The following is a 27,979-nucleotide window of genomic DNA, read 5'->3' as shown; positions in this document are numbered from 1 at the left end:
TGGTAGATTTTTGTCTAAAATCTGGTAACACTGTAATAAATTGACCGATTTCATTCTATTCATTCAAAATCAAAGCAAAAGAGAAAAAGAGACAGAACTTCAAATCAATTGTTCAATTCGGTTGGTTCATTTTACAAGAGCGTTTATTTTATTCTGCTGGGATTTTCAGAAATGTATTGAAATGAAAAAAGTGAATACTAATCGAAGGAGACTGATATATAGATAGTGAAAGTGTATTACGTGTTGTTATTTTACTGTAAATTGTGTTGTGTTAAATGATTGATGTAACGAACCAGTGTACAGCAAGATGGACGAATTGTCTAAGGGCATGACACAAACAGGAAGCACCGCCGCAACTGACAAAATTCAAGAAAATGATGGTAATTATATTTTCTTCACATTTAATCCGTGGATTTGGATGATCAATTCTATCACTGGTGAAATATATTGTGCATGCGAACAAAATATTTTTAGGTATTACATTTACTAATAAAATGAAACATAAAAATAACAATTTATTTTACTCATTGTAAATTATATACCCAGGTAAAATTGAAAACACTTTGTAAAACCCTATTACAAATATACTAGTTCATATTGGTAGGTAATATTGCTTATGTTTTGAATTGGATTTCATCCACTAAGTCCAGATCTTGAAAGTATTATGTTTTTAAATATTAAATATAAACTGATGATGTTAAAGGTAAACAAATATTTGATCAAAAATACGGTGTTATGATAATAATTGTTATTTCAGATAGCAAGGAATAGTTCATAGTTCATACCTACATAAAATCACATTTTTATTCGCAGAGATATAGGCAAAATTATGTAGTTTTGGCCAAAGCTTGGTTTCCTGCTCTTATATCATTATTGCTATTTGCTATATTTTTAGGTCATACTCTAACTTCACTTGTCACCAACCGGATTTTGGATCAAGTTGGAAAATTCAATTTTGACACCATACAATTTTTCATCATACAATGATAAAACATATTTTAATAATATGGCTGGTATTTATGGGGTTAATTAAAATTCCTGGGTATCACAACACAAGTTAGCCAGATAAATTATGATTGTCTTGTTTTATTCTGCTTAAGGCATTCATAATTGTAAGTATCATAATCATACATTTATATGGTGACGTCTATATCCCTTGTGGGGTAGACAGAGCCAACAGTCTGGAAAAGACTGATAGGCCAAGGTCAGCTATTTGGCTTAATGAAAGAATTGAGATTCAAATAGTGACTGGTTGCTAGTCCATCACCTAAAAAAGAATTCCAAGCCTATCTCTTAGTCGCCTTTTACGACATCCATGGGAAAGAGATGGAGGATTCTTTTTTGTATTGGTGCTAGGAGCCACAGTATCATAATGAATTTAAACTTATTCATTCTTACAAGTTATCATGTCTTTTTGCTTTCTTTACTTAAACAAAACTTTTGAATACTGTCTCAACCATTATACATCACAAAAAGAGTTGTATGGAGCTCTTTTTGTGATGTGTAATGGTTGAGACAGTTTAGGACATGACCTTAAACTTGCTTGATTGATAGTGATAACATTATGCTCTTGTTACTGCTTGATAATATGCAAAATGTCTTATCATGTCTATGAAGTACAAAAATGCAAAAACAATTTTAATTATTATAGTAATGTTATGCTTACATAAGTATACTTATTTGATTCTTGATATTTGAATAATATTCAATGTTTGAAGGATCTGTATAAAAATTAGATGAATGTCTAAATTGACAATATAAGATGTGTATTTGGTACATAAAAGAAATTCCTATAAAAGACATGTACTCCAACCCTTCTTCTGCATCCTTATTGCTTTTGAACTCACTGTTGTCATCCTTGATTATGCGATTACTTTGATGCTACTTTCATTACTTCCATTCATGAAACTTTCATATCTTTCCATTCCATTCAATGAAATCATTATAAATGAATGTAAAAATATTACATTGCTATAAAACTAATATGCAGATTCAATTCTATAGATATTTACAAAATATTTGATTTATCGTATTTAATTTACATGCCCTGCAAACCTTTTCTCTGGTTCATGCTTGTTTTAATAAAATCTGCTCCCGTCCACGCTCTTGTTGATCGTCACTGCGTTTGCAGATGGCGTAGTGCGCGGTTTGCGGCACGCAAGCCAAGTATGCTAGCGTTGGTAGAGCAACTGCGGTCCTACCTTGGTGGAGGATGTGAGTCACTGAGGCATGGAGTGCTCAAACATTTAATTGACCCCTTAAATTTCTTCATTCCTCGTCCATTCTTCTCCTACTGACAACATTGTAAATGTTTCATTGATTGATTCAACATATTGATAATTTCCATCACTGATATTTGGTTCCTTTAGAATAGTTTTCTTCATTTTTATTGATTTCTAATTTGGCTTAGCATGTTGTCAAACATGCTCTGTGGTAGCGAATAAAATAAAAAAATATAAAATAAAACAATATTTTTAATGTATGCAGATGGGAATTAATACAAACATACCTTGTTTCCTATAGTTTCAACAGGGTTGCACTCACAACCTGTTCACATGATGACTAGTGTTTGCCATTATTACTAAGGTACATGAGGCGATTAAAATAAAAAAAGCATCCAAAAATCATTAATGTCAAATCAAAAACCAACTTTTCGTGCGAAGTCGGTATAGCATTGAACATTATGTGACATGTCAGTGTTGTGCATATGATCCCGATGCCGAAGGATGAAGATTCCACCGCGCCGATGGAGCCATTACACTGGTACACTCATCTGTTAACTTGGTTGAAACGTCAGGAAAAACTGTATGTTGGCAACAAGAAAGTTTTATAATATAAAAAAATAATTATTAGCTTTTGTAAAAAAACCCTTACCATAAACTTCTTTTAGTTTTTATTTTCTGTTTCAACATAATATGATGATAGCTACTTCCATATGCAAATGTCTAAATAGCTTTACAAATATGTGTTTTTTGAAAAGAATCGCAATGTCTTCAAAGTTCCCATCATCAGGTATTGACCTGTACCTATGACCTAAGGACCACCTCAGAAGTACCTACATAAATAATACCTGTGTATAAAACAATCAAAATCAGTTAAAAACTGGTCAAGAGTAACAAAGAAAAATAGAAAACTCTACTGAACTGACTTCAATAGAGTCTTATTTATTGAAGAAAAGTGTCTTCTTTATTGAAGTCAGTTGAAAATACATTTTGTAAGCATTTCACATGAAAGTCTTATAAACTTACATAATGTGAGAGTTATAGTAAATTTGGTAAATTTATTTAATTTTGAGCCATCTGATAACCGACGCAAATGTGTCAGAAATTGTTTTGGTTTGTGCATGTAGCTTCAGTTAAATGCTGTAACGTAACAGTCTTTTATATTGGTGTCGTGTGGTTCCCAGCACCAATATAAAAAGAATAGGACCAATCCATCTCTTTACCATGGATATCGTAAAAGGCGACTAGGGTGACTATTTGAATCTCAATTCTATCGTTAAGCCTAACAGCTGAACGTGGACTATCAGTGTTTCAAAACTGCTGGCTCTGTCTACCCCGCAAAGGATATAGACGTGATTAAATGATTATTTACATATATACCTACCAAAGGTGCCAAGAGTGCCGGGTGTTCCCTGTGTTGCAATCGTGACTCAACTGCCTTGAACCATTAAACGCGTATAAGCGCAACACTGCTAAAGGTCATCCAATTAATTTCGACAAATAATCTTATCAATCATATAGAGGTTAGTTAAGTAATGAAATAAAGATCTCAGTGATACCCTTGGGATATAATGATAACGATAGAAAACATTAATTTTCCTTCTACATATTTGTAGTATCCGTTAAATACTATATACCCACGTATAAAACAGAAAGTTTCACGTTTGCAGATATCTACTGATCTCGGTCTGGGAAATTATTTTCCTGTTGTTAATCAAATTACAAATCATCGACTTTAATTCTTCGTGCATTGTTGTTAATGCTAAAAGCAAAATTTTCCGCCATGAACATGATCATGCATGCCGCAGTTGTCACTCGGCACGTTTGTTTGCTTTAGTTTATCTTATCTCAAGTAGTTTTCTATTTGTCGTCATGTTCTAGATAGATCAAGTGGCAACTGTATGTTATCTCTTAAAAACTATATTTTTATGTGATCAAGAAATATTTGTAAGCAGGTTACCAAAAAAGTTATTTGTATGACAAATTTAAATTAATAAATATTTCTGATAAATTGTTTCTGAAAAAAAAATATCATTTTATGTGTAAATCGTAAAAGGTGATAATAATATCCATCATTACATACCTAAGAATTAAGAAGTTTTCGACTTGGACATCTGCGTCTGCTAAATTTCCAATAATATCCAGTAATATATATTTTCCTATCCTTATCCTTCCTATATATTGGAAGAATATAATATCTTTACTAATATCATAAAGCTGAAGAGTTTGTTTGTTTCTTTGTTTGTTTGAACGCGTTATTATCAAGAACTAATGGTTCGAATAGAAAAATTCTTTTTGTCTTTAATAGACCATTTATCGAGAAAGGCTTTAGGCTATATAACATCACGCTGCAACTATAAGGAGCAAAGAAATAATGGAAAATGTAAAAAAAAGGGGGTAATTAGTCATCCTTGAGGGCTTTAATGATGCCCAAAATAACTATTCCACGCGGGGGAAGTCGCGGGCACAGCTTGTAATAATATACAGATAAAACTTTTACAAATCAAAAACTTGGCCTTAAAGTTCGGTTTTCTTTTAGCAGATCAATATATCAGATAAAATTTTCTATTCTGAATAAACAAATATTGGAATAATAGCCACTGAATTATCACGTAAAGAAATTTAATCATTTTTCTTATGTATAAATATTTTTTGCTTGTTATGCACAACGTTTGATCGCGCTCATCCAACAACCCTGTGTTTTTTTTTGTCTAAATAACAACTGTTTGATATATGGAGGCTCCTTGTATTGCGAACCATAGTGAATTTCATAGAATTGTGACTATCTTGCTTTGCAGTTGACATTTTATGTTATATAAAAATATAAAAATTGGGTAATAAAATATAAAAATAATGTTTTATTAACAGGCTCGTCAACGCCCATAATTTACCTAAATGAGTCTTGTATGGAATGCGAGCGGGTGCGGGCTGCGTGTGAGAGGTTGGGGTCCCTCGCACCAGCGCCCAGCTCAGACATGCTGCCCATGCAGCAGCCACCGCCACAGCCCCCGTGCTACCTCATCACAGCACCTTTCGACGGAGAACTCTTTGACGCGGCACACAGAGCTAAATACAGGTATGTTAGTGTAGACATATTTATAGGAGCAACAATGACGAGGTGGGTAGTATATGTAATCAATACTAATAATAAACTTACAAAATCATGTCTCTTTCCAAAGGGGCAGGCAGAGACTACATATTTCTTTTTCGAAATATATAAAGCGAAAGCGCTTTATTCACAATTTAGGGAAAATCCTAGTTAAAAATCAAGTGACAGAATAAATGGTAAGAAACTAACATACTACGGAAAAGGTAACGTAGTGCCTACCGCTTGTTTATTCGCAAAAAAATTCTTCATTTGTTATGCATAGTACTTGTTTGAATAGTAGAACTTATGTTGTAGACCATTCATACACCGAGAATAATTAAAATATTCATGTGTCAATAGTGTACGCGGTGGTAATGGTAGAACTAGACGAACGTTATTGACATTTATTTTGGCTCGCGCTGGGACGCTCGGGGAGTGCTAACGAGCATGACGGATGCTTTGTTACGCGTTCACATTGACGCCTTTTTGTCTTGCCTTCACCTACGCTCGTATACACAAGTATTCACCATATACTGTCCATAGAACACGGCACGACGTTGTGACGTACACCGACACCGAAATAGTATTCGTTTAGATGAACCGTTTTGATAATGCTGGTTTAAACATCTAAATAAGTTAGTTTGCCGTCTGGAACTGAATCTGAGCTAACTGGACGTGAAAACTGTACACACGTGGGTTTAGTTCGCACTTGACCATCGATTTCGACTACGCTGATTGCGTTCACTAAATACTTACGTCTTCAAAAATAATAATAATTCAAATATTACAATAGAAAACATATTCCTTATACGATATGCCTGTAAAATTTCTAGATAACGATTATGGATGATACCACTGTATTATATTTACAATATTTTGTTTTCTATAAGCCTGTTGTGTAATGTTATGCAGATAGGATTTTTGGTGAAATTATAAATGTATGCGCGCATGAAGCATGACTTCGAATACATGCATAATAATACATAGTGATTATGATTGTACCGTGAGCGCTCTCTTGGAGAATTAGCGGCGTGTCATGAATTCCGACGACACGATGCCGAGGTGTCCGGCTTCACATCAATTTACGACGTATCGCTCCCGACGTTACCACAGACACCGACCAACTGCAATACATATAGGTACCATGCACTCGTTGCTCCTCAAACTATCACCAGAATAGGAGATTTGTTTAAATCTTAAATCTCAATATCCGTATAATGTAAGCTACTCTTCAAGTCGATGTAAGTAGGTCAAAAACAAATTCAATTCAAATAATTTATTTCAGACAACGACCTATTATGTACTTGTATCTACTTAAAGAACTCTCTTCTCATTTGGGTTCCAAAAATTGAAAAATAATCTCATGACATTACAAATCGTCTTATTAAAAGCAACAATATATCATTGTACCTAACTCTGAATTCTGAATCATCTACGGGGGTTTGGCGCTCTAATGAGTCTACCTGTAGTAACGTCGAGTTTCCGCTCCTTGTTGTCATTAATTTTTTGTTTAAACATGTACGTCTATTAATGTGTCGGAGGTTCAACAACCCCTATTCCCTAAAAAAGATAAGATTTTTTGGTTATCAGGATATTCGACTATAAACATACTTTCGTTTCTTTTTCAGAATTTAATTTTTTTAAGGAGCTTTTCACTTGGGCTTTGTCAAACAAGTTTTTAAAAATAATTATATATTATAAGTGAACGACTAGTGTTAGTATGGAGCGTTTTGGATGCCTTAGCCTAATGTAGTAACGGATTTGGATGAATTGCATATTGCATTCTTCGCAGAGTGATGCAGCGCCTGCGGTGTTGGGATATGCGCTGATGAAAATAATTGTTTATTGTTTTGCGCCTTCTGTGCTCCCATATTGTTTACTCTGCAAAATTTAAACTTAAAGGCTAATATTTAGCACTTCTTAGGATTGGGCTGATTCAGTACGTGATGGTGATCAATAAAGAAAACATTTTCACAAACCGAATAATGGTTTCAAAGAATCTTAATTGAAGTTTTGATATATTTCTGGGCTATAATTCTGATGTACGAATTGCAAGTAGTCAAAACACTATTCAATGTGTCTAATTAGATAACCTTAAATATAGTGCATTTTTTGGTATTACCTATTAATATATGTAGTATTAGTTTTTAGCCGATGTAATTGATTTTAGTTGAGTTTTGCAAAAAGATAAACTATGTTTCACGATACGAGGTTACGTCCAGCAAGCCAGGGATACGATTACCAGGGATAAGATTTTCATATATTCAGGGATTTGTTTTTAAATTTACCTTGCATCAATAAAAAAGTCTGATGAGATACCACATTTGATGTGAACACCTACAGTTTTTATTTTTATATTCATATGGCGGAAGTTATTGTTCCATCAAACTCAAAATATTTTAACAACTTGATTGGCTGGAGTGCGCTCACATGCAAGTTTTGCATAATGCACCTACCTACGTATCTACGTTACTTTTAAGCTTCGCTACCTATACCTTTAGTTGAGATGGGCCTAAAAATAGTATAATTAAGTACATGTAAATGTAATTCCGATAACGGACCTATTTTTTGCAAATTTGATTGAATAAGCATGTACGTTAGAGGTTTAATTGCCAAACACTGGTGTTTTCCTAACACACACGTTACTTCACCCTGGTCACTAACAGGCGTTTGTTTATACACGCGGGACCTTCCACTCATAAAATGGTCGCATGATGGGTGAGGTGACTGTATTTCATGGAAGGATGTAAATAAAGGTGCGTGTAGGATGAGGGGGCGCTACGCTTGCCGCCGCCGTCGCCGCCGCTCGAGGGTCGCCCTTGTGGCCGCGCGACGCTCCTTGCTATTTTCGGATTCACATTCCTCGCGACTGTTTTTCAATCTAACGTGAAACGCATAACGCGCATGCCGCTTTGTTTGCGCGGTCGATATAAACGATCAACTATTTTCTCGAATCCACGCGTATTTCGCGTTAAACGATAATTCCACGTACTCCATCAAACGAATTTCAACGCGAGTAAATCGTCATGATTGAGATGTAAAATTTAAGAACACCAGTTACCATGATTCGAAGAGGAAGTGTTTCGTACAGGCTCTGTGTACAATTAAGGACTAGTGCTTGATTGATTGATTGGGAAAGTGTGTGTGACAGCAATGGGACCAACGAGGTTACCACCTACGCCAGAGGAGGAGGAATCTCCTCGAGAACTTTTGGTTCGGGCTGAGCCGAAAACACCGGACACACTGACCATAAAATGTGACCCGTAAGACAGTCATGATCAATTATCATTTTGTTTTTTATATGTATTTTAAATGTCTATTGAGTACCTATTTGATAACGCAATTATCTTATGTTTAAAAATATAATTATCTTAAAAAATACGCTCATATGCATGCTTTTCCACTTTGTTTCTGTGACCGGAAGTTAGTTGAATTGCTATTTATGTGCCGTGTGGTTCCCGGCACCAATGCAAAAAAGAATAGGACCACTACATCTCTTTCCCATGGATGTCGTAAAAGGCGACTAAGGGTTGCAACCCCTTTTTTAGGCGATGGGCTAGCAACCTGTCGCTATTTGGATCTCAATTCCATCATTAAGCCGAGCAGCTGAACGTGGCCATTCAGTCTTTTCGGGACTATTGGCTCTGTTTACCCCGTAAGGGATATAGACGTGACTATATGTATGTTATTTGCAGGCCAGGCAACCATGATTCTAAAAGTTGCAATCAGTCAGTAGGTATGTAAAATCCCTTAAGTGATTAAGTGGCCCAACGCACTGCTGAATCTACTTACAAAGCTTTTATTTGACGTGAAATCTCCCCTAAAACCTACTTGGGAAGGTGTAGAGGAGTATGAATAGAGAATTTGTTTCGATAACGAGAGATGTATCTGAGGCATATGAAGGGGTATCGCGTACGAAGGCGCGGATGGAAACTAGAAGTTTAAAGAGGTGCTTGTAATTATGTTTTTAAATACTTTTTTAATTTATTTGAAGCAGTCTTTTGTCACGGGTAAAAAATAAAAATTATGAAACAAACATCGCTTTTTGCGCAATGTACTGGGCTTCTGGAATCATGGAAGGCCGCACAGATCCTGACTTGTCGTCGCGAAAAATTATATGCGTGTCGATAGTTTTAAAACTGAAGACGTTACGAACCGGACAAAATAGAAGGCGAAATGCGGAACCCAGGTCTGGAAGCATAGTGGAGGAGGCAACAGAAAACACACACTACAGTTTGATATGAAAGATGCTGAAAATGGAGTAACTTAATTTTTCTTCGGTTTTAGTTAATGTTACCGAATTGTCTTTCAGCGAAAAGGATGAGAGATTGGAGGTACTTTTTTATTTAAAAAGCCACCCAAGTAGGTTATACTAATTATATCTTATCAGACTCTTACGGGACCCGCACTTATTCTCAGCAATTCGAAGGAGACTAGGTTTTAATCCACATTCTGGATATTCATAGGCTTTAATCACTGGTCACTTATCACAGGTCTGATTATGGCGCGGTATATGATTGACTTCCTTCATAAACTAAAGAGAACCAGTCCATGTCTTTTGCCTGAAACCTAGCCGCTTGGTGCAAAGTCTCTTTTTGCATGAATATGAATATTTATTGTGTAAGTCGGCATTTTTATAACCACTACTACTACAGTCGAATACTATTTTTATTTACATACATATTCATAGGTACTTGAAATGCAATATGAGTGGGCTAGTTTGAATAAAGCATTTGTTTACATATTTCAGAGCCGAAATTGAATCTATCGCATCGACTATTTCTATAACGACACGTAAACTGACTGTCGGTATATGCTATGGCATCCCGTGATGTCACACAATTCGGCGCCGTCCGGTACATGCCGTCTTGTGTAGGGATGTCAGTTTCCTGAAAAATTTGTATAAAAAGCAACAATAAATTTATTTGCTATTTCCTTCTTGAATGTATATCTATTTTTTTAATGGTTGTACATAATTTTCATACAATATCCGCATAAATGCTACGCGAATGAGCTAAATACCCTTGAAATTTAAAAGTATGTTAAAGAGGTTATTTAATTTTTACTTATGTTATGTTGTGGTCTTCTTTATGATTTTTTTTATAAATATTTTCCCTTTGCTATTGTTTAAAAAAATACATTTTTGAATAATTCATACGTCAGGTTGTTATAAGGATAGTTTCTTTATAGGTCTAGTAGTAGCCCTAATTAAGCGACAACGCACTTATTCACGCGTCACAGCACATCTCCAGACGCCCACCGTATTCATGGACACTTTAATTCATGTCTCCGGAGTACAAATTGCGTGTCCTATTAATAACAACTTTTTGGTATATTTAACTCAGTAGAACTCGCAAAAAATTAACTGCCATGACCTTAATACATACTGTTGGCACAGGACTAAATTGCTCTTGGTGCCCATTTTCTAAAAATAAATACATTATGAAAAGGATATAAGTACCAATCTTCATATCTCTTTTGCCACGTATATACATATAGTCACGGCTATATCCCTTGTGAGCTGATAGAGCGAAAAAACTGAATTGAGATTGAAATATCTTCAGGTTGCTAGCCCATCGTCTACAAGAGGAATCCCAAGTTCATAAGCCTATCCCGAAGTCGCCTTTTACGACATCCATAGGAAAGATGTGGAGGGGTTCTATTCTAAAGTGCCGGAAACCACACGGTTCGAATAATAAGATAGCATTTATTTTTCCAGACGATCAATACTATTCTGATACCTTTATGTTCATCATTATTAGTAAATCCAACATGTCGGAGAAGTTAAATTGACAAGACTAGTTGTATGTGTGCAGGATACAAACATAATGGACTGTCTTCTAAGGTGTTGTTTATTTAATAGGCATTCATATCATCGCAGTTTTGCATGGCCCTGACGACATTTTAAATGGTTTATGAGAATTATGACATAAAATACCCTATAAAAATATCTACTTCCTCTATCTAATAACGTTGTTTGTAATTGAATATTACGACGGTATGTCCTTTGAATCAAAACAAACAAAAGTAATATAATATGTTGTTAGGGCTACAGGGGTTATCCAAGATGCCCTCTGCAGTTTTAAAACATTTCGCAAGCTTACACATCACTTTGCATATTTCCCAAATTTTAGTATGTTGTTGCAAAAAAATTAAAGGTTATTTCCCTGATGACGAGGTCTGTATGTATTGTACACAGGACAAGTATGACATGAATTCTCAATCTATTAACAAATAAAACCAAATAACCACGAGTTACTCTGCGCACTGCGGCGACCTTCGCGCTTCATTTCATATCAAATAATAAACAGCGCCGGCTCCTGTGTTATTGCTATTACAGCCGGCCATAAATCTTGTATTATCACTTGCTGTCTGTATTTTCCCATACATGCGTTCAAGATTCTGATTAAAGATCGCCAGAAACGTAGAATGACATTTATTTAGACGATTTACACTTAAAACATATGTTTTCTTCCGAATACAAGGAAAGGTGACGTCATATATCAACCATCGAACAAAAATCAATAGAAACTTGGTATACATAGAAAAATCTATCTTGGAATCAGATAACGAAGGATATTATGAATTTATCACTCACCGCAGTTTTGAGTAAAAGCGCGGTTTTAAACATAATATCAAATCAACAAAAGAATATACGTTATTACGTATTCTTGGATATTTGTTTTTTTTTGTTTGGAAGGAATAAACTCAAAAGTACTATACTGATTTTGAGGTTTGGCACAAAGCTAACTGACTAACCTTAAGTCAGGGTAAAGTTGAGTAATATATTTTCATTGGTGAATAGGCGTCATAAGCTATACAACGTGGATTGGGTACAACAAGACTCCTACCGTTCCAGTCGGCCGCACGCGCCGCAGGTGGCAGGTGTTTATGTTATGTATGAACAACGTAAACGACAATGACGGTTTTGTGTAACACGTTCTCTACTTACGGAACATAAGACTATTGATTTTAATTTCTGTACTAAGTATACTAATAGAGGTGAACTTTATGATAAAAGTGTTCCTCACCTTTAGAAAATGACAAAGATATAATAAATCACACAAGTCATAGTCCCACCCATAAGTATTAACTTACTTGTCCTGTTGATGCTTTAAAGCCAACTTTTGAAAGCCGCAAGTAAAACTGTCAAACGAGCCCACGAACAAATTTTTTGCCTGTAGGTACAAGCTTCCTCAATGATGGTTTGTGAAACTGATTTCGGAACGGTTCTATGGGTTAAACTATTATATATTTACTATTATATACCTAAGGTTAATTGAATCTCAATTCTATAACTAAGCCAAACAGCTGAACGTGGCCTTTCAGCCTTTTAAAGACTGTTGGCTCTGTCTACCCCGCCTAGGGATATAGATTAAGACTGTAATATCTTTGCACAAAAGTAACCAATAAATAATATGTAGTTGAAATTATGTAGAGTCCGAAGCGACAGTCGGATTTATCTGCCCTGACTGTTATATTGCTATAGGAACGAATAAACAAAACCTCATAACACTATCTTTGCCCGTACGCACCAATTTTCGGCCGATTTATTAGTGAAAATAATTTGATTTCCATCAAATTTTAATCATAATAAAGTTTTATTTAAGGGATTGTTCTATTACGCAGTACTTCTTTAATTAATTTTCCGGGTTAAGGTTTAAGTTCAGTAAGGTTATATTTATCATTCACTTACTAACGCGCGCACTGGATTCGCTAATGTGTCTATAAACAGATGGCGATTTGTGATAGTTTTAGCGCTTTAATAAGAATTTTTATGGGCTGTTATTTAAGATCACATTAATCTTAATCAGTCGTCTGAGTGCTGCCATGGTGCCAGCCACGGGGGTTTGGGAATCGTAGGTGGTACCTTATTATGTTTGTTTACTAGGCAGTACTGATTCATCGTTCCGGTACATTTATATCACACATTTCTATGAAAGAACCATGGTAACACGAATATAAAAAATACGGAATTGAGATGTTTAAAATTAATTTGAAGTTGTGGAATCATTCGATTTCCTAATAAACTTGAACCTGTACGTGACATATTTTTTATTGATGTTGTTAAATGCGGCCGGCTACAAACTGTTACGCCGTAACCTACTCTATACGTCATTGTTCACTCGACTGTTAATTTAGCGATATTCCTTATATCTTTGTATTGACCATTTAAGCCAAACAGCTGAACGAGGCCTGTCAGTCTTTTTAAGACTGTCGGCTCTGTCTACCCTGCAATGTATATAGACGTGATAATATTTATGTGTGTATGCTATAGGTACATAAAGCTTTTCTAATCAGCGCCCTCTTATTTTTATTTGTCCAGAAAATGCTTTCTTTTTAGTTAAAAGTTAGTGTGTGAGGTAAATTAATGATATCATTATTTTCAGGGTGCTGGGTCCAACGGCGGTGCTGCAGCTAGCGGAGCGGGACGAGCCGCCGCCGGCGAACGCGCGGCCGCTCTACACGCTTTCCATGCGCGGCGCCGTCATATGCTTCTCCGGATTCAGAAAAAAGGATGAGCTTGTTAGTTTATACCATTCACTTTCTGTTATCGTAACCCAATTGCGGATATCTGCTACGATTAATGATATATAAATCACAATAAAATCGAGTGAATCATTGCCAAAGGAAATCCGATTCATTTTGCAGCTGTGCAGATAACTACAATACTTGCTACAGTTTATATCCGGAGTAAATTTAATAAGACGCGACCGGGATAAGAACTGGAGTCTGTGAATTTTCTGAGCATAAATAATCCAATGACATTAAGATTTTATTTTGTCGAATCTTGACATTTAACCTGTACCGCTTGATTTAAAAAAATAAAAATTGAAATCCGTGATTATTATAAATATTTGTTATTATCTCTACAGACGAACCTCATAACTCTGATCCACTACATGGGCGGTTCGATCCGCAAGGACATGTCGAGCAAGGTGACGCACCTGATCGCGGCCGCGGCCACCGGCGACAAGTACCGGTACGCGTCGGGCTTCGGTCTGCCGGTGCTGGCGCGCTCGTGGGTGGACGCTTGCTGGGAGCGCCGCGACGACCCCGCCTGCCTGGCCACGGACGAGGCCGTCATAGTGAGTATAGCTAGCGGCTACCACTCGCGATGCCGTCACATGTGTCAGACCTAGCTTCGGTCTGCCGTCTAGCTACCAATAGGAGCTTAAGAGAGGGCTCCGGAGCAACGCTATTTGAATACATATACTATTCTATTATCTAAGGAGTATAGTAAATTAGCGCCTTTACTATAGAAGAAGAATTCATTTTTGTTTCTGATATTTCCCTTTTGCATACCTACTACTTATCCAGGAAATAAAATAACCAATTGAAATGAATTTCAGAAAGAGCACAAACTGAAAGTGTTTGCGGGCGCCCGCGTGTGCTTCATGGGCTTTCCCGAGGACGAGACGCAACACATGGCGGAGGTGCTGGCCAGCAATGGCGGCGCCACATGCGCTATCGACGACCCCGACTGCACGCACGTCGTGAGTATAAAATACACCTTTATTTACATTACAATAGAGTCTAAGGAACGAAGTGTTTAGAGAACCTGTAAACGCGAGCGTTGTTAATTTAGCCCGCGAACTAGCAATGAGCTGGGCTTTCTTTGGTTTATTGAAGAAGTCATATTCAAGAAAATGAGATCCAAATAACCATGCAAACCTTTTTCTTATATTATAAATACATTTTAAATGTAATTGTATAAAGCGTGAGCAAAGGTATTCTTTGGTTGGTTAATATATTCACAACTCAATCACTAACTATAAATATCATTTTCAAAGTTCACTGTGCTCATGTTTTGTATGAATTCATTATGTATACTTTGTGATTAAAACACTTCGAAATTAGTCCGTGGAGTTATTTACTCTCGAATAGTTTACATAGTTGTTTATTTATTATGCCTTAATTGTTTCTAAATTTAGCATTATGAAATAAGCATGCACATAGAACTCTTGGGAACACAAATCACTCTGGCTTATTATTTACATTGTAGATTTGAAAAGAGCTAGTGGTATATTATTTTGGTTATTATATTTCTTTTACGTTCTACATCTTATTTCATCCTACGACGGCGTTGTGAGCGATATTCTAATGTCAGACACTGTTTGTTTAACGATTCGCGTAGCAACGTTGATTGTAGATCGATCGTTTGAGTGTCTCAATGTCAGTAGCTCGTGTTACAGATTTTTTTTTCTTATTTTGAAAGTTTCTTAGTATCATTATTCGTATTATATGGGTTGCACGCATTCCACGAGCCGCGTCACGTAGCGAGTATGTTTTGTTGATCGTGTGACGAGACCGCCCCCCACCTTCACCCGCTCCGCACGACGCAAAGTCGACCCATTGTTTGTTTTGTTTTGTTTCACCGCCTGTAGATGTTGTTCTCTGATTGAATTCACTCAGCCCTCATCTGACCTACGTCGATTTATAATCAAACTGCCATATGCCTAAGCCATTTTCAAAAGTTTATTATATACCAAAGCAACATCAGTATGCTAGGTGAAACTGGAATATTGATGTCGCGTCTAAAATTTTTGATATTGATAAAGAAGTCGTGTTTGATTAAAATCTTTACTATTAGTTAAATGGCACATATATGTCCTGATCGAGAACATTATTTGTTACTTACGTCACACGTCATCGCTCAGTTTCAGCCATGTTCATGTTTGCTTATTGTTGACGTTCACTCGCACCTCGCACCAGTGCACTAATTAAGAACATTTTAGTTTGTAGACTTCTGTACCACCCGCGGCACCTTTTGTTCACAATTTATCAATGTAATAACCCTGAACTTGGAAATTTTTCTCAGTAAATAAGACAAGTATACATAAACATATATATGTAACTATAAATAATTACTGCTTATCTGTGTCTAACTGCCTATATCACGATACAAATAATACCGTCGTGCATGTTTATATTGGAACGGCTTCATTACATCATTGCGTGGTGTGTTTCACACATGTTTCAGGTAATGGCCAATGGGGAGACTTTCGGTCGTTCGCTTATCCTTTCCCCCCACCCCACGCCCAACTCCTCCGCCAAGCTATCCCGCGCTACTCCCAACCGCTCCCAGTCTACTCCTAAGAGCTCACTGTACCGTAGACTGTCGGCGAGGCTGTCGGGCCGCCGCTCGAGCCCCACCAAGCAAGGGGACGGCAAACTGTCTCTGGATAGAGAACACCGTGTCCAACTTGCAAGGGATAACATTAGAGAGAAACACGCAATGTCCAAAGATGAAATTGATAACGCCAGTATTATTAGTTGTATAGGAAAATCGTACATCGATGATATGTATACGAACAACGAAGTAAATAAGAGCGCGCCTAACATAGATGTGATAGAATATCGCAAGTACAAAACGTGCGGTAAAGAGAACAATTCGTCTCCGGTCCAGCGCGGCGCTGTTGGAATAAACATGCGAGACAAACGAGAAGTTTTTAGAAATAAGTCTATGAATGTATTTAACTTAGTCGATTGCCTCGCGGAGGCTGGATCTTTACATTCGTCATTTACAAAAAGCTTGTGCGATCTCGATTCCAAAGATGAAACAGGATTTTTGTTGCCGACTTCAACAGTTGGTAAAGAATTGCAACAGTCAACCACGACGATATCCTCCGGCAAAAAGAGAAGTCGTAACTCTACAGACTCCAATTTTGAGGTTAGCGCTGTCAACAGCAACAGTTCTCCTGACAAATGTGAGGACAGCCATTGGAAATCGATTAAGAGGCTTAAAATTAAGGATTCATTCAAGTTTAAGAATAGACCAGCTATATTTAAGCGAACAAAAAAAGAGTCTGTTTCCAAAACAACGGGAGACATAACAGTGGAGCCGGTGAGTCCGGACAGCGTGAAGCCGACGGACCCCGCCGGAGAATTTGTGGCAGCCACATCTTCGCCCATAAGAGAGGACGACAATGCCTCCATCTGCTCAATAAACACGAGCAAGCAATCAGGTTTTTTCGATATCTCTTTTGCCACCAAAACGGTGAAGTCTGCGTCGAAACTGCGCAGGAGCGTCAAGTCATTCACGGCGTCGTTCCGCAGCGAACGTAAAAAGAAATATGAGAAAAGATCGGAAAGGAACACGGTGCAGGTGGACGCGTGCCATCTGCCTGCCGATGCTATCAACGTGTCCACTCCCAAGAGGGAGGTAAACGAGATGAACTTGGACATATCTCCCGTGCAAGTGGACACGGTGGACAGTACGGAGACGGCTACGCCGCGAGCCCGCGAGGCGGACGAGGTGGATGACTCCGCGCTTTTCAAAACGCCGCAGAGTGTGTGGCCCACCCTGCGCGCCCCGCCCCCCGCGCGCGCGCCCGCCGCCGACCAATGCCACGGAACCCCGCTGCCGGTACTAACACCATTTAATTCACTACTAAATATTAGAGAGAGCATGCCGCGCTGTGACAGTCGTAGGCGGCGAGCTCATGTAGATGACTGCGGCCCACTCCGGGCGAAATCGATAATTTCTTCTAGTCTATATGCATGCCTCGTGAATGAATATACGATATCTATTCGTAGGCGCTTGATAGGGCGTGCACATTGGGATGAGATATGTATACATGTATGTGATTTATCAGAATTGATAGGATAGTAGGGCGAATAGTGATCCGGTAACGGTAATGGATGGTTCCGTTTCGCGTTTTGACGTATTTGTTTATACAGGTGGTCGACGAACACAACACAGCGGTGGCGCCAGAATGTTCGGTGCGAGTTCACGTGGTGAAGGCGGAGTGGTTCTGGGCGTCGGTGCAAAACGAAGAGGCGCAGGACGAGCGGGATTACCTCTTCAAAGATGTAAGTTATTCATTTGATTAACTCTTAAACACGATAAATAAAATCACCATAATGCTATATGGTTTCCAACAGAGTAAAATAAATTCATTCCAAATGTCAAATCATATCAAATTCCAATTATACTTAGGAAAAATAACATAAGCTTAATAAAACCTATTGGGTTATGAAGATCTGACGGCAGAAGTTCTGTGTAAAACCTAGTAATTTTGGTAAATCATCTACTTTATGTACTATTAAAGATGCAAGTGGTGACAAATTATGATAATTTTTCAAAACTGACATCAAGGTTATAACAAATTTATTTTGCGAAACTTCAGTTTTACGCTACTAGCCAGGGCAAATGAAACCTGTACATTAGTCCTGGCTGGTCTATCTGGAGAAAAGAGTGAGAGAGATGACAAGACTTGCCTTGTCAACGTTCATGAACTATTCCACTGTTCAGTCGAGAAATCATATGTTTGTTGGCCGGCAGTACCTGGACGAAGTGTCGCGGCGGTCGTCGGTGGGGGGCGCGGGCGTGGCGGGCGCGGCGGGGGCGGCGTGCGAGGAGGAGGCGGCGGGCAGCGGCGCCGGCGCGGCGGGCAGCACTCCCGCGCAGCTGCAGCGGCTGCGGAAGCGGAAGCTGCGGGGAGGGGACGCGGCCTTGCACAAGAGGCGCTCGTCCGTCAGCGACGCCGTGCTGCTCAGCTTGTCCGGGAACCTGCTCGATTGCACGCCCTCGCCAGATGGGAAGCAGAGGCTCGAAGGTCACTATATATTTATTTATACACTATTATGAAAGTCTGTTCGACAGACTGTTTTCTTGCTAAGTCAAAAAAATAAGCCGAAAAATCTTTTGCAGATGATAACGTGACTTTACGAAGACTAATATACATTGCATATGATCATAAAATTATTATTAAGGATTCTTCTATCTATAATATGATAATAGGATATGATAGAATACTTTTTCAAATATTATGTTAAATTGGCAGAGTCAGAGGTGCCCGACAATGTGGTGCGGAAACTGATGTCCCCCCGGCAGCAAGTCTTTATGGAGTTGTTGCAAACGGAATCGAATTACGTCGGCATATTACATACGATAGACACGGTAAGTTTCCTATTAATGTAAATTAAAAGCTAAAAAAACTTTGTACCAATATACTACTTACTAAAGAACTTTATTACAATAGATCTGCAGGTTTTAATACTTTAATTATAAAAAAAGCTCTTTAACATTCGTCTACGTATTTATATTTAGCTAAATATCTTGGATTTTAGTAGGTGCTAAATCAATTTATTATATTTTGTTTTTAGTTATTCAAACAACCACTCGAGGAAATGACCGAGGAGGATACCAGTAATGGAAAGAACCAGCCGTTGCTCAATAACACTGAACTGAGGAATATATTTGGAAATTTACCGCCTATTTACGAATTACACCAGTAAGTGTCTTAAGCTTCAAATGTAGTGAATATTTGACGGAAAACTTGTATATTTCCAGGTTTTATAAATGTCTAAGACTATGGTTACCCTTACTAATTAGCAAATGCACCACGTCTTACTTCTTAGAACTAGCAGCTAAAAACTAGTATTTGTACGTTCCTTCCATTTTTTTTATCATCGCCCAGTAGTTTCAACTGTACGTTGTCTATTTCGAAAATCCTCCTCCTCGCATTAGTCTCGGTGGCGTTCTCACTCCAATGTGGAAGCAGAGTCTATATATGATATTATATAATTAAGTTGATAACCTTCCTACCTACCCTGGAAGACCCTAAGGAGTTTGCCTGTGATTGCTGTGTAATAAAAATCAATCTATCAATGATAAAGGACTTTTTTATCAATTGATTGTTGTGTTCAGGCGCATGCTGGAAGACCTGCGGCACACGCAGTCGCACTGGAGCGAGGAGGCGAGCATCGGGCGCATCGTGCTGAAGTACACGCCCGACATGCTGAAGGCGTACCCGCCCTTCATCAACTTCTTCGAGAACACCAAGGATATGCTGCAGCAGTGCGATCGTGAGAACCCAAGGTCGGTTGCAACTCTCCATGAGTCTGGTAGCATGGTAATGATATCAAATATTTAAGAAGTCTACTTAAGAATTTCTAAAATGGTCTTTCACACTGTAGTTAGCAATGTGGAAAACTATAAAAACAAAATTGAATACAAGCATTTTGTACCCACTAGATTTGACTGGCATTGGACTTCTTCTTAAGAATGTTGTCTGCATTAATTGTCGCTAAAATTCAAGAAATTTTCTATATTTATTGTGTTATTTTTGTTGTAGATTTCATGCATTCCTGAAAATCTGTCAAACTAGACCAGAGTGTGGCAGACAAAGTTTACAGGAACTCTTAATAAGACCAGTGCAGCGATTACCTAGCATAAGTTTATTACTCGACGGTGAGTACTAATTAAATTTGTAAACCTCATGTGCAAAGTCAATATCGGAAATAAAACAACCATTTTAATTTGTTTAGTGTCTTTGATAAATTTGAAACTTGTGTATGTGAGTGTTTTAGTTTCATATGTATGTGAAAGATTGTAAGTTATTGACCGATTCTCTTGATGCCTAAATGTGCCTTAAGCTGTCAAATGTTCAAATCTAGTTATCGTATTCGGCGAAATAAATATGTGTTAACCAGGATACTTACTCTTATGTTATTGAAAGGTAGAGTGATTGATGTCTTTAATATTCCGTATTATTTTTTCAGATATACTAAAGCACACCCACAAAAACAACCCGGACCACTCGGCGCTGGTGTCCGCGCTGGCGGGGCTGCGCGAGGTGATGTCGCACATCAACGAGGACAAGCGGAAGACGGAGGGGCAGCTGCAGATGTTCGACATCTACCACGACATCGAGCATTGTCCGGTAAGAATACTGCGCAAATAAAGATAAATGAGGTAGCTTGGGAGATCACATGCATGCATCACGCCTATTTCCCGGAGGTGTAAGCAGAGAATACATCTTTACACTTGCCATATACCCTGCAAACTTCATCATCATAAAATAAACGCAACAATCATTGTTAAAATGGTTTGAATGAAAACTTTCTGCAATGAATAGCATATGACATGCTATTCATTGCAGAAAGTTTTCATACTTAGCCTGACTTTATATACGTTCGCAATTAAAGTATCGATTTTAGTCACGTTAAGTGAGAAATAACTACTAACTTTAGATTTTCTTTTTGTGCCTATACTTACTCTGTAAAAAAAAACAACTACTGAACGTGAAACTGTGAACATGCAAAGACGAGAGATGCAAATTTTTCACGTGTTTCCGTCTACGTGTAGGGCATGGCCATGAGGTGTGTTGACCTTTATCCTCATTCAAATTCTGATTCTTGAGTGTCTAAACTGTTATAGTTTAGACTGACTGACTTAATAATGTCATAACAGGCTGACCTGGTGTCTTCGCACCGTTCATTCGTGGCACGCTGTGAAGTGGTGGAGCTGTCTAAAGAACTCTCCGGTAGGGGGGACCATCTCGTGTTCTTCCTCTTCACTGATACCATGGAAGTATGCAAGAAGAGATCTAAGGTAAGACACACTGAAAATTAAAGGCATAAATATATACGGGACGAATCACACAATCCAATTTATTTCTCTGCTTTAAACCAATTTAATAAAAAAAACCCCACTAAATTCTTACTCTGCGAAGCAATTATCAGATCAGCAGCCACACACTTATGCATCGAAAATCCCCAAGATAGGCAAGAAAGTCAACTACGCAACCGAACATTCAAAAGGCAATCGGGAATACGCTAAGATGGGAAAGTAATCTAGCAATAAATAGTAATATATGAAACATCTGGAATTATTAACATATCCTTATTTTCCAGGCATTTAACAGTAAGAGTCCTACGAACGGGACGAGCACGATGCGGTCCAGCAAGCCGTATCGACACATACAGCTCATGCCGCTCAGCACTGTCAAGCGGGTCGTCGACATCCGGGAAGCTGAAGGTAACTACATCATACATATTGCGGATATTTTAACCCGACTACAGCAAAGCAAAAAAGAGCGTTATGAGGGTTTTTAATGGGCCATTTTTATCACTTGTACTGTCAATATTACTTATAATAGACTAATCTGGAGGGATTCACTCAATGTTCAAAGACAGCAAAACAAAAACTGTGTACACATTGAGACAAAGGTATGTACGCTCGTTTAGACGTATACCTGCATTCACATCGGCGGCAAACTGTCTATGCAGGACCATCGTAAAGCAATGAAACAAATTCGTAAACTTTCATTGATTATCATGTAGGCTCATCATTTTGTAAGCGCATCAGCTATGAGCCATTTTTTTTTAAAGATTTGGGTTACTTTATCTAAATAAGCTTCTTCAAGCTGACCCAAGACTGAAAATGTTTTCTGAATTTTTTCTAATCAAATCTACCTTGTTGTACAGACTGCCACAACGTGTTCGCGTTGATGTGCCGCAACAACCAGGAGCTGAAGGAGCAGCTGTACTCGTTCATGATCACCGACGACGCCGTGGACAAGCAGACCTTCCTGCGGCAGCTGTGTCGCCAGATGGCCAACACCGTCTGCAAGGCCGACGCCGTGAGTTCACCGACTTTCTTAAACTAAAATTATTGAACCTTATGTTTTGGTTATAAGGTTATTTTTGACATGATACTACAAGCCAAACAGCTGAACGTGGCCTTGCAAGTTCTTGAAGTCTTTTCAAGACTGTTGGTTTTGTAGTAGTAATATCCTAACCCGAAAGATGTAGTAAATTAAATTAGCAACAAACAGGCCAAATAAAATAATATTACCATCTTAGTGCTCAGTGGTTTTTTCGATTACTTTAGTGGTTACGTTGATTGATGAGATTACATGTTTTCAGTCAGACCTTACTTTTTACTCACTGTATAGTCTAATATCATAGAGCAGGTCATAAAAAACTTGTATGTCTACAGGATAAGTTCTTGACGAGCTTAGACTCGCATCAACTGGACATTGACACCAGCGACCTGGCACTCAGCACGCTATCCAAAGTGTCCAAGTTCGCCGCGCGCACTAGAATCAAGGTATGTTCTGTACAAAGAGTTTGCACATACTTTCCTAAGTAATATTTATTATTCTACATTATTTTTGTTGCTATTGATGTACAGGACCAATTTCAAAACTCGAATAGTTGTATTTCAGCATGATATCTGTAAAGTATATGTAGCTTAGCTTGCATTTAGAAATAACAAAAGAATAACAATATATCTTTCAATAGGTGAATAATGAGCTATGCAGTATCTGTGAAAACCTACACCTCTATTAGTGTAACTAAGGCATGAGTATTTTGTATGTCTACCATTGTATTTTTATATAAATGAAACAATCTGCATTTGGCAACATAAATATATTGTATACAGTTGGCCCAGTCGCTAAATATCTTTGTCGCAAAATAACTCTTAGAGGTTTTTTACGACGTCATAAGGCATTTATCGTCGCTCTCGCTCATATTCTGCGGTCAACCTCATATAGTCAATGCTCGTAAGACCTCTAAGTCGGAAAAAGCCGTTCATCATGTCTCTTTCGCATGAGCCAAGAAAGAAAACATATATTTAACGACTGTGAGGCGTTTTGCGTCTGAGTAACATAATTTTAGGTGACTAGCGACTTCGGCAAGCCTAAATTTATGGTAGATGTATCGCATCGCTCTTCATAAATGGTCACACACTGCACTCACCCCATTGTTTGTTGATTTATAATTTTGACGGAGTTCGCAGGTTCTATGAAAATATTGGTTTTAGAGTTCAAATATTGTTAAGGTTAACTGATGGAGATTTATTGACAATAATTCATGTAAACGTAAAATAATATCAAAATGTGCCTGGTCTCAATATAAATTAAGGTAGTCTTAAAATATCAGCAAATGAGATAGTAGTCTTATACTTTATTATCTCTACAAGAGCGCGCGTATTTCATTTGAAAACGAAGTTTCAATAGAAACATTTTCTTTCGAGTTCAGAATTTAAAGTTATTAATTATTTTATTACCGGGTGTTTCATAGACAACACTTAACCGGCATTGCTTATTAGACGATTTCCTGAAACACCTTATAGAAAGAGAAAAAAAAATATGTACCGCTTTCGGAGCGCGAGCAGTAATCATCAAGTCTTCTTTTTGTTGACACAAGTACACAGATGCACACGTAAGTTGCTAGAAGTAGAATCACTGACGCACATAATACAAGTACACTGGACCAAATATTCAGTACAAAAATATAGCTTTTGACCCCATTTGATGTGATCATGTGTAATACAAATTTTGACTCCAATATCATCCTCATCAGAGCAAAAATAGCAAAAATCAATGACTGTCATCTTTAGATCGCCAATATGAAGTCCAGTGTACAAAGTCAGTGATTGGAATAGACAATACGCGCGCTCTACAGAGCAGCTGTCGCGTGGTAGTGAGTAGCGGTATGTTGTAGCTGGAGGCGCTGGCGGGGCTCGGCGGGTGGCTGCGCGCGGAGCCGGCGGCGGGCCTGCTAGACACATGGGTATTGCGCGCTCACTTACTGACGCTCGCACAGGTCTCTGACACGCTCCGACACTAGCGCCGCTTCCTGTGTCGTCTGCGGGGGGCGACCACTGTCTGTGACTCACGCTTACCGATATAGATACTAGCGCGCATTTCAAAAATATAGTAAAGTATTGAGCACAATAAAATGCGCCAGAGTAAGCGCGTTGTCTTGACATGGGTCGTCTTCACTACACGCATATTCCTACAATTCTAATAACCTACCCTCTTGTTAACGAACGCTCAAAGGCCATATGTCTTATCTCTCTTTTTTTACTACTCCAGTTAACCGTAAATAAAAAAGAGATACTATAAGATATATTGCGTTTCAACATTCGTTGATTAGTTCACTGCTCTTTTTTAAATTTAAATAATGCAGCACTATTCACAGAATAGCAGTATGCGTGTAGGTGTACCGATATATGCGTTGTCAATTAACGTCCGGTATTCCTTTTCAAAATGGGTCCATGTTTGCTCCTTGTTATTTTTATGTATCATTTTTTCACTTTCACGAACACAGGAATCGGCTTGCAATACATGTAATGTACTTTCGGCCCTTATTCGACTCATATTGCTTATTAATCGTAATTAAGTACCAGGTGACTTTTGAGTACTATAATTAAATTAAACAGTATCAAAATTTTCTGAGCGAGTTTTGTTCATGAAACGGATCAAAAAAAAAATTGTAGGATCGTTCCATCCAAATGTTACTTCTTATTTCACTTTTTCCGTTGGAAGTTTTTGCGCCTCCATCATGCACTGAACCTATCGTGAAAACTAGGCCACTTGTTTAAAAGTCACCCGGTACAACCTAAAGAAGGCGTCTCTGTAGCGTATTGTCTGGGATGGATGTCGGTTACGAGTACACTGTGACTGTACTTGAGCTTCTCGTGAGTCGATGTCGGAGGAGTGAATGAGAATAACGCTTCGCTTTTTACATTTGTCGTTAACAGTTTTCGTGAGCGTGCCATACCTACGTGTGTTGAACTACATCACTTCATACCCACTAACCCATTAAAGTCTAGTGCAATTGAGTTTAATTTGAACCCAGCTAGGGTGGTATTGTATAAAATGTACCAGATGGGTTTCAAAATTATTTTTAAGTTTTAATTGCACTGGGTTTTTTTTTAATCATCATTAAAAACGTGTTCAGTCCGTTTTTATTTGTGACGTTTTTAACAAATGACCAAAATTTTAAATTGTATCACCCTTAAGTTTTGAATTAAAAGTTAATTGTAAATCAATATGTATCTTATCGAAATTACATATGCTATTTTGTCATTGTTAACATCTTTTTTCTTTATCGTTCTATAACGTTTGGCCTTTTGTCAATTTGTCTAAACTAACTAATTAACTAGATTCAGATCTCAATTCCATCATTAAGCCATTCCGCTGAACGTGTCCTACCAGTACTATCGAGACAGTTGGCTATGTGTACTCCATAAGGGATAAAGTCATGATAAATGTGCATATAATTACTAGAATTTCAAGATAATTTTGATAAGGTACGTAAAAATGTCAGTTTGAACTGAAGTGATTCACGCTACATTTGGTTGCACGGTATTGGTATTACCCCAGCGATCAGAATATCCCTATTGACTTGTCTGTACCGTATGTCGCAGGTGGGGCGCGCGTTATCGTTCAACAAGACGCCGTCGAAGCTGAAACGCGCGATGTCGTCTATGATATCGCCCTTCGGGTCGAACTCCAACCTGAACACGCCCGCGTCGCAACTCGCGCAGATGAGGCTGGCCAGTTGTAATAATATTAATGTAAGTATCAATTTTTTTTGTTTTCGTCAAACAAGCTTATAATCTTTTTCACGCCGTTTATTCTTAGTAGTTTCACTTTTGAGACAGCGGTTTTAGTATTGTATATTGTAATAATAGCACTTCTCATGGGCTACATTTCATGTAGGTACCTATGCAAACTCGAAAATAGTCTAGTTTGACACTTTAATTTGGTATCTACATCTTATACTTCTATTTTAGTAATCTTCCAATTATAGAATTTGAATCCGTATGATCTGATGCACAGACAAAAATAGTAGTATTATTTTTCTAGTGCCTTCAAACACCACATCACAATTTAATTATATGTATATAGATGTTTGTGTGACCCCCCAGGAGATGGGCGCCCACGGCGGCGGCGGCGCGGCGGGCGGCGTGCTGGTGGCGCCGCTGTCGGTGCAGCCCACGCGCAAGGCGGGCGCCGCGGCCGCGCTGCGCCGCTTCTGACGACGGGCGCCCGCGCGCGCCTGACCCCCGCACCCCCGCTCCCCCGCCACCGCCACGACTCTAGTCAGCTGCTGCGAGACCAGTGATGGTCGACGGCTCGGTGTAAATGATAATGACAGTGCAAACGGTCGTCGATACTGAAAGAAATCTAACGAGATAAGAGTGTGTGTGCGCTCTAATCTAGTATGTCCATTTTGTAATGATTATCGTATATTCGACATAATATCGCGTTTCGGTTCACGGTTATTGTTAATGAATTTCAACGTCTTGGCTAAAAAGAACTGATTTTTTAAAAAATTGAGTATAGAAAAATTTCGCTACTCTTTTTATCATGATGCGACGTTTCCCCGATCTATTTCACTGATTCCAGTGACGAATCAGTGCTAAACGAGAATAGATAATAGGGATGTGGCAATGGAAATATTTATTGATTTTGGAAATCTTTAAGATAATGCAGCTATGGCTTTGTATGACTGCTAGGAGTGCCTTCACATGAAAGAAGTTGAGATATTAAATGTATTGGGTCTTCATATTAAATTATTGGATAGTATTATAAATAATTGTTACAATGAACGGCTTATAAAGATCGAATATTATGGTAGTGTATAGTTAAGCCTTGTTATTGAAAAAATCGATTGCATTTTATGCATTTGCGGCCGAAAAAGTAACTTTCCTATTAACGATATCCCACAAATGCTTAAAATACAATCTTTGTCAATTTGTGTAAAGTAGCGATTCCTTTAGGGCAGCTACTATCGATAATGTAAATAGATATTATACAAGCTTATGTGTCACACAGTAATGTTTATTGATATTATTGAGATACTCTAAAATAATATGTACATATTGTGATATTTTAATTTAATCAACAAATAAGCATCATAGGTTAATATCGTAATCTGTCGGTGTTGAGGCGGCGCGCGCTGCCTGCCGGACAAATGTTGTTTGTGTACGATTACCAGAGTCTCACTACTGTCATATGTATTAGCTATCATGTGTACGCATATGTTCAGGATTGTACAAAGATCTATATTTAAAAAATAATGATTTATTAAATACAATAAACTTTTATTTTCAATCAATGGTTTGTTGTAATTCCAA

At 38.0% G+C, this 27,979-nt stretch overlaps 1 protein-coding gene across 6 annotated transcripts; it reads left to right on the top strand.

The window, feature by feature from the left end:
• The first annotated feature begins 12 nt into the window (after positions 1-12).
• LOC106136960 (protein ECT2) lies at positions 13-27,960 on the top strand. Of its 6 annotated transcripts, none has more exons than XM_060954270.1 (20): positions 13-380; positions 5,091-5,298; positions 13,701-13,836; positions 14,187-14,399; positions 14,664-14,807; positions 16,295-17,680; positions 17,995-18,126; positions 18,599-18,872; positions 19,101-19,216; positions 19,423-19,550; positions 19,967-20,137; positions 20,394-20,509; positions 20,821-20,981; positions 21,512-21,652; positions 21,955-22,078; positions 22,528-22,682; positions 23,042-23,152; positions 24,553-24,654; positions 26,264-26,413; positions 26,748-26,886. In XM_060954270.1, exons 1-20 carry the CDS (start codon positions 308-310, stop codon positions 26,757-26,759), a joined length of 4,053 nt encoding a protein of 1,350 aa, XP_060810253.1. In that variant the 5' UTR covers positions 13-307; the 3' UTR covers positions 26,760-26,886. The 6 variants fall into 6 exon arrangements, with proteins under 6 accessions (XP_060810253.1, XP_060810252.1, XP_060810254.1 ...); XM_060954269.1 differs by having other exon boundaries at positions 16-380; positions 24,553-24,621; positions 26,768-27,960; XM_060954267.1 differs by having other exon boundaries at positions 18-380; positions 26,768-27,960.
• Positions 27,961-27,979: the final 19 nt, after the last annotated feature.

Source organism: Amyelois transitella, chromosome 4 (genome assembly GCF_032362555.1).
Source record: "Amyelois transitella isolate CPQ chromosome 4, ilAmyTran1.1, whole genome shotgun sequence".
Classification (NCBI taxonomy): domain Eukaryota; kingdom Metazoa; phylum Arthropoda; class Insecta; order Lepidoptera; family Pyralidae; genus Amyelois; species Amyelois transitella.
Note: the sequence above shows the minus strand (reverse complement) of the source record. Positions and strands in the feature narration are given on the sequence as shown.